Source organism: Gopherus evgoodei, chromosome 17, assembly GCF_007399415.2.
Source record: "Gopherus evgoodei ecotype Sinaloan lineage chromosome 17, rGopEvg1_v1.p, whole genome shotgun sequence".
In the NCBI taxonomy this organism is placed as follows: domain Eukaryota; kingdom Metazoa; phylum Chordata; order Testudines; family Testudinidae; genus Gopherus; species Gopherus evgoodei.
The window spans coordinates 2947668-2960054 of NC_044338.1; the positions used below are offsets into that span (position 1 = coordinate 2947668).

General features: G+C 38.1%; 1 protein-coding gene across 4 annotated transcripts in view; it reads left to right on the forward strand.

Moving 5' to 3' along the window:
* The window catches only part of GOSR1 (golgi SNAP receptor complex member 1), a 99816-nt gene that overhangs the window by 5758 nt on the left and 81671 nt on the right, over nucleotides 1-12387 (forward strand). For all 4 annotated transcript variants that reach the window (XM_030536229.1, XM_030536230.1, XM_030536231.1 and 1 more), the window contains exons 4-6: nucleotides 245-352; nucleotides 2687-2778; nucleotides 5792-5866. In XM_030536229.1, the coding sequence (XP_030392089.1) occupies nucleotides 245-352; nucleotides 2687-2778; nucleotides 5792-5866 (275 nt within the window). The remainder of the gene's footprint in view (nucleotides 1-244; nucleotides 353-2686; nucleotides 2779-5791; nucleotides 5867-12387) is intronic.

A 12387-nucleotide genomic window follows, 5' to 3' on the forward strand; every position in this document is an offset into this window, starting at 1 on the left:
ATTCTTATTTCAATACCTAATAGGACTTGGAAGACCTTAATAGATCGAATGTTCCTGCCTAGGCTGTAGAATGTGCACTTGGTGACACAAGATTGCAATATGCCTCCATTAAACAAAACAAGATGTTTAGTAACACTGGTAACAGTGTTTGGTAGATGCTTCACTGAAAACATGTTAATCAGCATTGTAGCTACTTTATGGAAAAGTGTCCCTTTGGTTTTTTGTTTTTGTTTTTTTTCCGTAGCTTACTGGAATAAATGACAAAATGGTGGAGTACACCAACAGCGCGGGAGTCCCATCCCTGAACGCAGCACTGATGCACACATTACAGCGTCACAGAGACATATTGCAGGTAAGTCACGTGCAATACATTTGTTACTTGTTTTTACGCTGTCTCTTCATTGTAATAATACTTGGGAATGATACTTACTGATATAACCTCACACAAAATCCAAATACTCTTGTAGAGGTGTGTGTGTATAAAAATGTAAAAAGAACCCCAACAACCCTAAAATGTTGATTGGCAGGCAGAAGTTTGAGGGATGCTATATCGCTGAAAAGTAAATGGTATCAGTTTTTAGTTGTGACCAATGCATAGCCGGTTAAAATGTCTGATGGAAAAGACGTCTTTGTCTCATATGCTGCAAGGGAAGGATATAGAAAATAGGATCCTAATAACCAAAAAGGAAATAATCTTATCCACAGCTGCTGTGGTTTTGCACACTATGTGGATAGAATTATTTAATCATTTCTATCTTAAAAGGGTCATCTTTATAACATTTACCTTCTTGGTTTTCTGTATATTTCAAAAATGATATTATGAAGCTATTTTTGGTCTGTGATGTAAGGTTTTCATGCTTGGGTTTCTTCTACTCTCTCTTTTGTTAGCATCCAGTAGTTACATAAACTTAATTACAATTGGGACTCTCAGATGAAGTAAAAGCTGTCCCAAGGAAGCTGTTGAAATAAGCAATTGAAAGCACTGAATATGAAAGTGAACCTCACATTCAGAGGTTTTAAATGCAGCTAAAATTAATGACCAAAAAGATGACTATGCCATAGGTCCCAAGAGGTCTATGCAGTTTTCCAGATTTAGTGACTACTTGATCTTGATGTGAAATTATTAGGAATGTTTCACAATTTCTCAATATTTGAATGTATGTATGTTCTTCCACTAGCTTCCCAAATATGTCACGCAGGGAGTGCAAGACCTCTGCACAAGCTGACCACCAGTTTCTATTTGGTGTTTCCCTTTTAGAAAGGCTTTCACTGTGGTACACAGGTCTTGGACCTTTTCACTGTAGTACTCTGTTTCCTTTGCTGAGAGGGGAAAAATGAAATCTCCATTAAAAATAGTTGACAGATATTCAGTTAAGATCCCAAATTCCCCTCACCCCATCTTCTCAGCCCACTGCCCCCTCCCACGTACCTCCTATTCCAACCCCAAGGCCACCACCTCACCTTACATGTGCGTCTTCTCCAGGGTCCAGGCATCTGATTAATGGAGCCGTTCCTGCGCAGCTCCACTAATTAGGTGGATGGCCCTTTATTTTCTTGTGTGCGGATGCCGAGGCACACATCTTAGAGGGAACTGTCTGCGGACCACCTGAATGGGGCTCATGGACCACTGGTGGTCTGCAGAGCACAGTTTGAGAACCTCTGCACTAGTGTCTGAAAGTTTTTTAGGTACTATCTTTTTACTTTTCCTATCTAGTTAACAGAATATACAAACTTAATTCTCGCAAAAAATGTTTGGTTCATTTATTAGCAGGAAAATCCTGCTGGTTGTTTGGGTAATATGGAGAACCGGGTAACGAAGGCTTGGATAAACTGGGTTCTGGTGTCTTAGAATTGGAAAAAATACAGAGAATGGCAGCAAAAATGATTAGGGGTTTGGAACAGTTTTCATACTAGGAGAACTTAAAAAGACTAGGGCTGTTCATCTTGGAGAAGAGATGATTAAGAGGGGATATGATAGAGGTCTATAAAATCATTTCTAGTATGGAGAAAGTGAATAGGGAAGTGTTGTTTACCCCTTCACATAACACGAGAATCAGGGGTCATGCAAGGAAATTTATAAGCAGCAGATTTAAAGCAAACTTACAGAAGTCCTTCACACAGTGCACAGCCATCCCGTGGAGCTCATTGCCAGGAAATGCTGTGAAGGTCAAAAGTATAACTGGTTTCAGAAAGAATTAAGATAAGTTCATGGATGATAGGTTCATCAATGTCTGCTCACCAAGGTGGTCAGGGACATAACACCATGCTCTGCGTGTCCCTAAACCTCTGACTGCCACCAGCTGGGACTGGATGACAGGATGAGTCACTTAATTGCTCTATTCTGTTCATTCCCTCTGAAGAATCTGGCACTGGCCACTGTTGGAAGACAGGACACTGGGATAAATGGACCATAGGTCTGTTCCAGTATGACCATTTTTATTTTATGTGAAAACAAGAGGAGGGGGTTATAATGAAAGTTCCAGTATAACCTTAACCACTGAGATAATTAGTAAGCAAGTACTGTAATGCAGTAGAAGTAATAAAACTTTCGAGCCTATTTTCCATTTTTACTAGCCTTTTTATTGGCTAATTTCCTGCCCATTTAGTATCTCTTGGTCAGATCTTGTTGGCAGAGTGTTGCCATTGTCAAGATCTAATGGTGCTTAAAATACTTGTTTTGTTACAGGATTACACACATGAATTCCATAAAACCAAAACCAACTTTCTGGCAGTACGGGAAAGGGAAAATCTCTTGGGATCAGTACGGAAAGATATTGAGTAAGTCTGAGTATAAACAATAGAAATAGACTTAAACACGTCGCTTGTCCTGACTGGAAGAAGCATATTTCTTTGAGCTATTATCCCATTTTCTGAGATATTTTGCATGATCTTTTTAAAGTGCTTCTTTCAGAGGTGGCTCATTTCAAGAACATCGTTGGGCGTATTATGAGGCTGTACATTGAAACGAAATCTATTATAGCCAAATGTTCCAGTACTAAAATACCCCTGGCTCTCCTTTCCAGTAGCGTGGGAGGTGTGCCTCCCTAAATCAAATGAATTCATATATGTTTAAAGGAGGGTCAAAAGCTTCCAATGTAAAGTGAAGAAAAAGACTATTCTGATTGGAGCAATTGTCATAAGTGTCAGGTTGAATTAATGAGTTGTTTCAATCATATCTTAAAAGATGCAAATTGCATTTGAGAATAAGCTGTTTAGCATGCGTGTTAGAGATCACATTAACAGCTGTGAACACATTAACCACAGATAAAGACTGTCCATGAGGCAAAAGTTAATCTTTGAAAAACCTTTCGAGAAATAGTTCTGCCTATCCTCACTGTCCTCTCTTCCCTAGATTTAATTCTAGGGATCTTTGTTTGAAAATATAGGATCTTCTGTTTTGTAGGAGCTCTCCTGCTTTTCTGTATTCCTCACCTTGAGATGGATTTCTTTGTGACAACACAAACCTCACAACCCTTTTAACATCACATGAGGGGATTGCAGCCGGAGCATTTGCTGTTTTTAGGAGCAAAGATTGTGTTTTCATGGGAACTTCCCTGGTAGCAATAAACTGTAATAGTAAACAAGCAGAACTGTGTTCAAAACACAGGCCCAGTGCTATTTCCATGGAAGTTAGTGGCAAAAATCCTTTTGATTTTAGGATGGGGTCCAGAATGTTTTTCAGTGAATCTCTAAAAAAACCTCAAGTATTTGCAATATAATTAAGCCTGGATGTGAACTGGAAGTTTACGTTTCCTTCTACAACCCCCTCGTGAGTCTCTCTGGAACACCAGCAGAGGGCACCTGCCTTTCCTTTATCTATCCAGTGTACATTTCAGAATGCTTCCCTCAGGGAAAGAGAAATTAGAACATGTTTCTGAATGGGAAAATAGCAAACTCTTTTCTGAGAGAGGTTATTTTGAGCCCAGGTGACACTGGGGAAGCTGTATGTACTGATTTATTATAGCCTCTCTCTAGTGTAGAGTTGGGTTCCACTTTGCCCTTGGAAAACTGCGCGTGTGTATCTATGTACACACACACACACACACACACACGTATGTATAGGTAGGGTAAAACACATCAATCCATTTTCTATGGTTTAGTCTATCCGTTTAAAAAAAAAGTATTTTAATGACACTGACACTTTTTTCCATTTGGTGATTTAGAAAAAAACGAATTTAACATACAAGCTAGGTCTGTCAAGCAATTAAAAAAATTAGTGATCATTAATCGCACTCTTAATAATAGAATACCACTTCAATGTTGTTGGGTGTTTTCTACAGTTTCAAATATAATGATTTCAGTTACAACACAGAATACAAAGTGTACAGTGCTCACTTTGTAGTTATTTTGCACTGTAAAAAACAAAAGAAATAGTATTTTTCAATTCACCTAATGCAAGTACTGTAGTGCACTCTCTTTATTATGAAAGTTGAACTTACAAATGTAGAATTATGTACCAAAAACAACTTCATTCAGAAACAAAACTGTGTAAAACTTTGGAGCCTACAAGTCCACTCATTCCTATTTCTTGTTCAGACAGTTGCTCAGGCAAACTAGTTTGTTTGCATTTGCAGGAGACAATGCTGCCTTCTTCTTGTTCAAAATGCCACCTGAACGTGAGAACGGGCTTTCGCATGGCACTGTTGCAGCCAGCGTCACAAGATATTTACATACCAGATGCACTAAAGATTCACATGTCCCTTCATGCTACATCCACCATTCCAGAGGACATGCGTCCATGCTGATGACAGGTTCTGCTCAATAACAATCCAAAACAGTGCGGACCGATGCATGTTTGTTTTCATCATCTGAGTCAGATGTCACCAGCAGAAGGTTTATTTTCTTTTTTGGTGGTTCGAGTTTTGTAGTTTCCACATCAGTGTGTTGCTCTTTTAAGACTTCTGAAAGCATGCTCCAACCTCATCCCTCTCAGATTTTGGACGGCACTTCAGATTCTTAAACCTTGGGTTGAGTGCTGTAGCTAGTTTTATAAATCTCACATTGGTACTCTCCTTGCATTTTGTCATATCTGCAGCAAAAGTGTTCTGAAAATGAACATGTGCTGAGTCATCATCCGAGACTATTATAACATGAAATATATGGCAGAATGCAGGAAAAATGGAGCCAGACACATACAGTTCTCCCCCAAGGAGTGCAGTCATAAATTTAATTAACACGTGATTTTTTTAATGAGCGTCATCAGCATAGAGGCACGTCCACTGGAATGGTGGCTGAAGCATGAAGGGTCATACAAATGTTTAGCATATCTGGCACATAAATACCTTGCAGTGCCATTTACAAAAATCCCATGCAAAAAATCCCATGGATGGATTTGTAGGCTTTAAAGTTTTACATTGTTTTGTTTTTGAGTGAAGTTATGTAAAAAAAAAATCTATATTTGTAAATTGCATTTTTGTGGTAGAGATTGCACTACACTACTTCTGTGAGGTGAACTGAAAACATTCTTATTTTTACAGTGCAAATATTTGTAATAAAAAATAATAGTGAGCACTGTACACTTTGTATTCTGTGTTGTAATAGAAATCAATATATTTTAAAATGTAGAAGAATATCCAAAAATGTTTAATAAATCTCAACTGGTATTCTATTGTTTAACAATGTGATTTAAAACTGCAATTAAGTGATTAAAATAATTAATTTTTTTTTGAGTTAATCGTGTGAGTTAACTGCAATTAATCGACAGCCTTGATACAAGCAGATCAATAAATTCTGCTTTGTGAAAAGTATTTTCTGGGAAAATTGTTTTTCACTTTCTTGTTTTAAATCTTAGGTCATATAAAAGTGGGTCCAGTGTGAACAACAGAAGAACAGAGCTGTTCCTGAAAGAACATGAGCACCTTCGAAAGTAGGTTTTCTTAAATCTGTGGGGGAGCCATTCTTTTTCTTATGGTAAAAGAGTAAGAACAGCATCTACATTTACAGTGCCTAGGACGAAGAGTACAGGAGCCATTCATCCTCATGCTTCAGAACATAGAAAACAAGCTCAGCTGAGGTCAGGGAGAAAATCACCTCCATAATATTCTACAAGATGCTAGGGCACTACACAGGTTTAATACTTTCCTCTGCAGCATCCAGCATGTGGCGCAACTGGGCATAGGATAGTTGGCTAAATAGACTGTACCAGTATAGCAGTTTCCTTGTGAGTTTAGCTGTTTTGTGGCTGAAACTACCAATTAAAGACAAATGGAAGAATTCTCTCAGGGCAGCAAATGAATTATTTTGTGTTCTGAACACTTCCATTCCTTGGCAATGAGGTCGGTTTTCCAGCTACTGTATATCCAGCTCAGTTGTGCTGTAATTGGAAGAATCTTTCAGTGTGTAACTGCAATCATATTTTAACTAAAATGCTTTAATGGTTATTTTTTGGTGTTTGCACTTCCTTCTTATTTCAGTTTAATGAACATTGGAAGTTGGACAATTTTTGCTTAGATTTCCCCAAAATAATGATGGGTTTATAATCCTATTGTGTTTTTGCTGATGAAGTATTTGGATAGAAGATTTTTAAACAAACAAGATTGAAATATATTAGTGGCCAGGTTCTAATGAACAAAGTACACTCTTTAATGTACATTACATAGGAAAGAACACAGGGTACAAAATTGTTACACTGAGGTCACCTATAAACGTTTCTTTGCCACCAGCAATAGCAAATTTTGCTGTTGAAAATGTTTGTGGATATTTTACAAGCCAATTCTGTAAGTTTTTGTTGTTGGCTTTGTGCCTCTTCTTACTCTGTGATTTTTATTTAATACGTTATTTTAAAACAATCTTTCTGTATTAGCAATACCAGCATATGCCTGTCTGATAGGATGAACGTACGGCCGTCTTTGTAGATGATTCTGTGGTGTTCAACCTAAAGCTGACATATACAAGGACTGTCCCCCAACTGTAAGAAGCAGTATACTGCTGTACCTGTTGTATTCAGTACTGTTTATTCCTTGTGGAATATCTTCTACGTAACCAATGTATGTGCAAAAAGAACCTATTCAGCTTTTGTTTTTTATTCTATTTGCCTTTGGATTTCTGCTCTACTTATGTCACTAAATCTTTCTTCTTTTTTCTGTCAGTGTGAGACATAGAATGATACCCTGCTTTTCACTTGCCTATGCTAAGTGTGTAGAAAAGACTAGATCAACATACCAGAATTACTAGTACCCTTAAATACATCTAAAATTGAAATCTATTTTTTTAACCAAAACTAAAAAGGCAGCCTGAAGACTTCTCCTTAGTTCTGTTTTTCTCAGTCTAGCTATAGAGGACTTCATCTATTTATAAAGTAGATGATCTCTGTTACTCTCCATCCATAGGGAATTGTAGTTTTGAAAGTTTGCCTCAGATACCAAGTTACATGATCTCAGAGCTCTAGGAACTCAATGATTTCAACTGTGTGTATATGGGAAGTTTGAAACAAGCGCATTCAATCTGTTTTTCTCATTCAAATGAGATCTAACTAATCAGCATGCGCACTGAAATTTATTCCTCGTTTATGTTTAACACTTTTCTGTACAAAATGATGCTGTGCTGCCAGGCATTAAAAATGGAAATATACACAAAAACATTAGGGTGAAAAGGAGCAAAATCCCATGGAACAGTGTCACAAAGCTGTGGCTCTTCAGGCATTTCCTTTCATTCAGGATGTAGTCATATGATCTCACGCTCAGGATCTAACTAACTGATAGCCATATTTGGGCTTGGGAAGGAATTTTCCCCTGGTGGTTTTTGCCTTCCTCTGTAGCATGGGGCATGGGTCACTTGCAGGTTTAAAATAGTGTAAATGGTGAATTCTCTGTAACTTGAAGTCTTTCTTTAAACCCTCATTTGAGGACTTCAGTAACTCTGCTGGAGGTTAGGGGTCTATTTCAGGAGTTGTTGAGGTTCTGTGGCTTGCAATGTGTAGGAGGTTGGACTAGAAGATGACCATGATGGTCCCTTCTGACCGTAAATTCTGTGAGTCTATATTTGTGTGGAAAAGGCTTGGGTTTCAAAGAAACACAAACTTCTATAACTTAGTATGTTTCCACACCCCAGCCATCGTAAACTATAGGCTGACACAAGGGGGCAGTATTTCATAGGAAAGTTTTCATTTGTAGGCTGAGATTTGTTCCTAAAGATAATTTTGTGTTGTAGCCAAGACTATGTAAAAAGCTTTTACAGGAAATTAAAAATACAGTTTTTAGATGGGTGATGAAGTATGGGCAGGCCACAATTTCCCTTGGGATCCCTGGTGGCATTCAGAAATTCACCGGTCTAAAGCACAAGCTAATGATTTTCCTTTAAGTTCCATTTGCTGTTAACCTTTATAATCAAGAATGTTATTACATTCTACAGAAACAGTGCAATAGGTTTAATATCTTGGAGGTGAACCCTAATTGAAATTGAGTGCAATGATGAAGAACAAGGAGTGCCTATTAGTCTGAATAAACTTTTGTTCCAATATCATAAGGATAGAAAGCAAGTGTTAAGTAATGTTATAAATTTGGCGTTTTCTGGAAAAAATGCAAATAATTTCCTCTTACAGTTCCTCTAAAATACACTTCTGATAAGTGCATAGAGAGGAAATTATCAACCAGATCTTTAAATGGCCCTAAAACAGTGCAATGAAGGCACCTCTTAAATATCTTGTATGTTTCATCTGATGAACATTTTTAGAAATAATCAGGTCAAGCACCTTACAGAGGTATTTGTTAGTTTGGTCTTTCCTGGGACAAAGTTTCATTGTGGTGATTAACTTCTGTTGACTCATGATTTTTATTCTTGATAGCAGTCTGATTTCACAGTAAGGATGATCCTTTTCAGAAGGCGGGTCAGAGTATTCCTGTACGTGTGTGTGTCTACAATGTATAAAATATTAAAGGGTTCTTCAGGCCTATTTAATAGATCAATTGGAGAAACATCTGTGCTGCTATTATTTCTCTCTCTCTCTCAAAATATGCCCAGTTGACACTCAACTCGATATTTTGTTGAGTTGTGATCTCTTATTGTAACAGATAATGTGAGGTTTAGAATTAAGAGAGTTGTTTGCATTTTAAATCTAGTTAATAAAAATGCTGCTGTTTATCTGTTCTCAAAATATACTTTAACTAAAAATGAATTTGGTAAACTTTGGTACTTGATAGAATTTTCCCTGGTAGCCGTTCGTCTTACAGAAGGTGGTGCCCTTTTTGGTTGATGAAGTACAGGTAGCTTTCTTGCCTGACTTGTGCTTCACCGTAGGCCATTGTAATCAGTCAGCCAATGTAAAATGCTGAGCTGAATCATTGTCAGGCTTGTTACTATATTATTTATTTTGAATGAGCCCTCACATTTCTGGAGACTTTCAAAGGTTATATGAAGATGAAATAGCTGTTAGGGATTCACGTGAAGTATAACTTTTTTTATATAGTCACTTAAAAAATGCAGGTTGTCTTACAGCTCTCTGAGATTTTTATTTTCACATACGTCCATAGTGTGAGATTTACTTCGTGTTGTTCAGAGTAGTTAAACGCAATGCAAGTCGACAGTTAAAATTCCAATTCAAATGGAAATAAATACTTCAACAGCTATGTAGTGATTTCTGCTTGCTTTTTCAGAGCAGTTTTTTTTAAGTGTGGAAGAAACTGTTACAGCATATATGGGAAGAGTTGCAACAACACCCACTAAATATGCTGGCTTAGATATTAAAACTAAAGCTAACTCTTAGTCCTACAATTAGTTGAAACTTTGGAACTGGGGAGTTCCACTCATTCATCCACCACAAGTCAATTTCTTCTTATTACCTTCATATAAATTAATACTGTAGCTGCATTAACTAAAATGCTCTTCAAAACATTTTCCAATCGACCCTCCAGCCTTCTAGGGAAAAGGGAAACATCTTCCAAACTAGAGAGAACATCTTCCAGGGACTGACTGCAAAATATAAGGATTTTTTTAATTAAAACATTAAAAACAAAAATGTATAAACAAATTACATAGAGTGAGGAGTTATTTGAAATGTGTTGGAAACCCAGAGGAAACAATGTCATGGCAGAACATGGAAGGGCACGTTGCAAACTAGAGATAACTCTGAGGCATGTGCAGAAATGTGGTGTCAGAGCATAAGAAAAGTGGCAAGAAATCAAAAGCTTGCAAGATATTCAGAACTTTTCAAGTGAGAATCCTTAGCTCAAAAATAGATATTGGCATAGAAAATATTAAAGGATTTCAACATATTTGTTATCAAAGAAAGTAATTAGTGTGATATTACTGCCAAGAAGCTGTGGATGCTGGTGAATGGTCCATAGAAACCAGAAGGAGCTAGCAAATTATACCAAATGTGTTTCTGACAAAAGTCTGTGAATTTTGAGATGCTCAGGACCTGCTTCCTGAGGGTGTGCGCTGCAGAGAGGTTGTGATGCCAGGCCATTTGGCAGAGATAGCTCAAGTGTCTGAATCAACTATGAAGGTGACAGTAAGAGAACTTAAATATTTAAAAAATAAAATGAAATTGAGAAGACTGTGGCAGAGCTCCTGAGAAAACATTGGTACTGTAGCTCAGCCTTGTGTAATTCTTGCCAATATGAAGCACCATTTTGACCCTGTCATTGATATATTAAATACTTCAGCCTACTGCATGTTTATTTTAAGTCCTGGTAATGGCTGGTTGTAGTATGGCTCTATGAGCTAAGAAGTGAAAACATTATCTAAGAATTGACGTGGTTATCCACTGTATTTAACTACCTTCTTCTACAAGGCACAATCAGGAGAGCTGGTGGTTCCCAAGGGAGATGCTATGTAACAACGTTTTTAAAGGAGTACTGTGTGCGTCTCCCTAACCAGTCTCTGTCATATGCCATTATCAGATCCATGGGCTATAGTTCACCCAGCAGAGTCCAGGCTCATCCTTTACCCCTTCTTCTTATGTATGAGAGTAGACTAAAAGGAGACAACGGTTACTCCTGGCAACGTTCTCTTTGCTCTGAAAACGTTCCTGGGAAATCACATTGGCAAGTACTAGATCTTACAGTCTACAGTGGCATCTGATTGATGGTAGAAACTGGAAGAGAACCAGCAAGAAATGCAGTAAAGTTTCTGCCCTTCAGGGGTGCTGTGAGTGTGGCTCTCTGAGGACTTTGTGGAGGGACAGGACTCTCTTCTATGGTAATTCCTGCTTTGTTTCTAAATGTTACCTTTTTTACTCTTTCCCCACAGTGTGAAAATAACCCGCACTGTGATCATTCTAGGGAGTAGTTGTTGTTCATTGAGGCACTCTGGGACAGGAATTTGAGCACCCATAGGGATAGCAGTTTGACCATACTACTGATTTCATACTCTAGGGCTACACCGTTGTTTTAGTTTTCTGTGGGGAAAACCCACTGCTTCTGTTGCTTTCAGACTGAACGGAAGTAAATGTTAAAGGCATTGGCTTAAAACATTCAGTAATGTGGAAAAAAACCACTCCCAAGTTGGCATAAACTATTGAAGCTTGATTTAGTAAAACGCTAATCAGGTGCTTGAAGAATTTGCTAGGAATGTTCACTCACTGGAATTTCTAAAGCCTCTTCTGTGGATTCAGCTTTTTCTTTCTTGATTTTTTTCTTTTTTCAAAATCCAGAGCACTCAGAGGCCTTCATGCAGCATATTAATCTACTACATTTAGTAGTGTAATACATTTGTTATCTCTTCTGGAAAGATGATGCGAGTGCAAAATGGAGAATTGATTTGCTTGATTATACTTATGTAGATGAATTGTAAATGGGAGGAAAATTTTGACATCCCAACCATTGTGCGGACTCCGGGCATGCCTGTAGTATGCAAAATGGCTACCAATGGTGCACAAGTGATTGTGCCATCATGTGGATTGCACTTACTCTTGAATAGGGCTGACCAGTGTCTGCTGGTACAAATGCTAGTTTGGCAGCAAGTGCTGGTGTGCATAGTTCAGTTGGTTCTTGCAGTACCATCCCATAGTGCTGCTGCTCAATCTTCATTGATGACTTTAACAGCACAGAGTGCTGGATGCATACAACCCTCAGCTCCTTTTAGCTCTGGCAGGCTCAAGAGCAACAGGGTTTCCAAAGAGACTAGGGGGAATTTGTCTGGTTCTCCGCCCTCCAACTGAGCCCTTCACAATTGTGAATTGAAGGAATTCCATTATTTCTGTGGCTCCTTTGATTCTGAGCTTTAAAAGGAAATCAGACTTGTAGGTCAAGGGCAGTTTTCCACCTCTCTGGACAGGTAAATGAGTTGTTTGGGGCTATGGATGGGTTGAGGTAGGAGAGAATCATGTAAAGATCTCAATAGTTGTTAAGGGGGGAAGGCCAGAAATTAGATGAAATATTGTTCTGTTTTTGCAGAGGCTCCAAGACTAATCGATAAATGTGTGCACTTCACTTGTGAAAATTTGCTTCT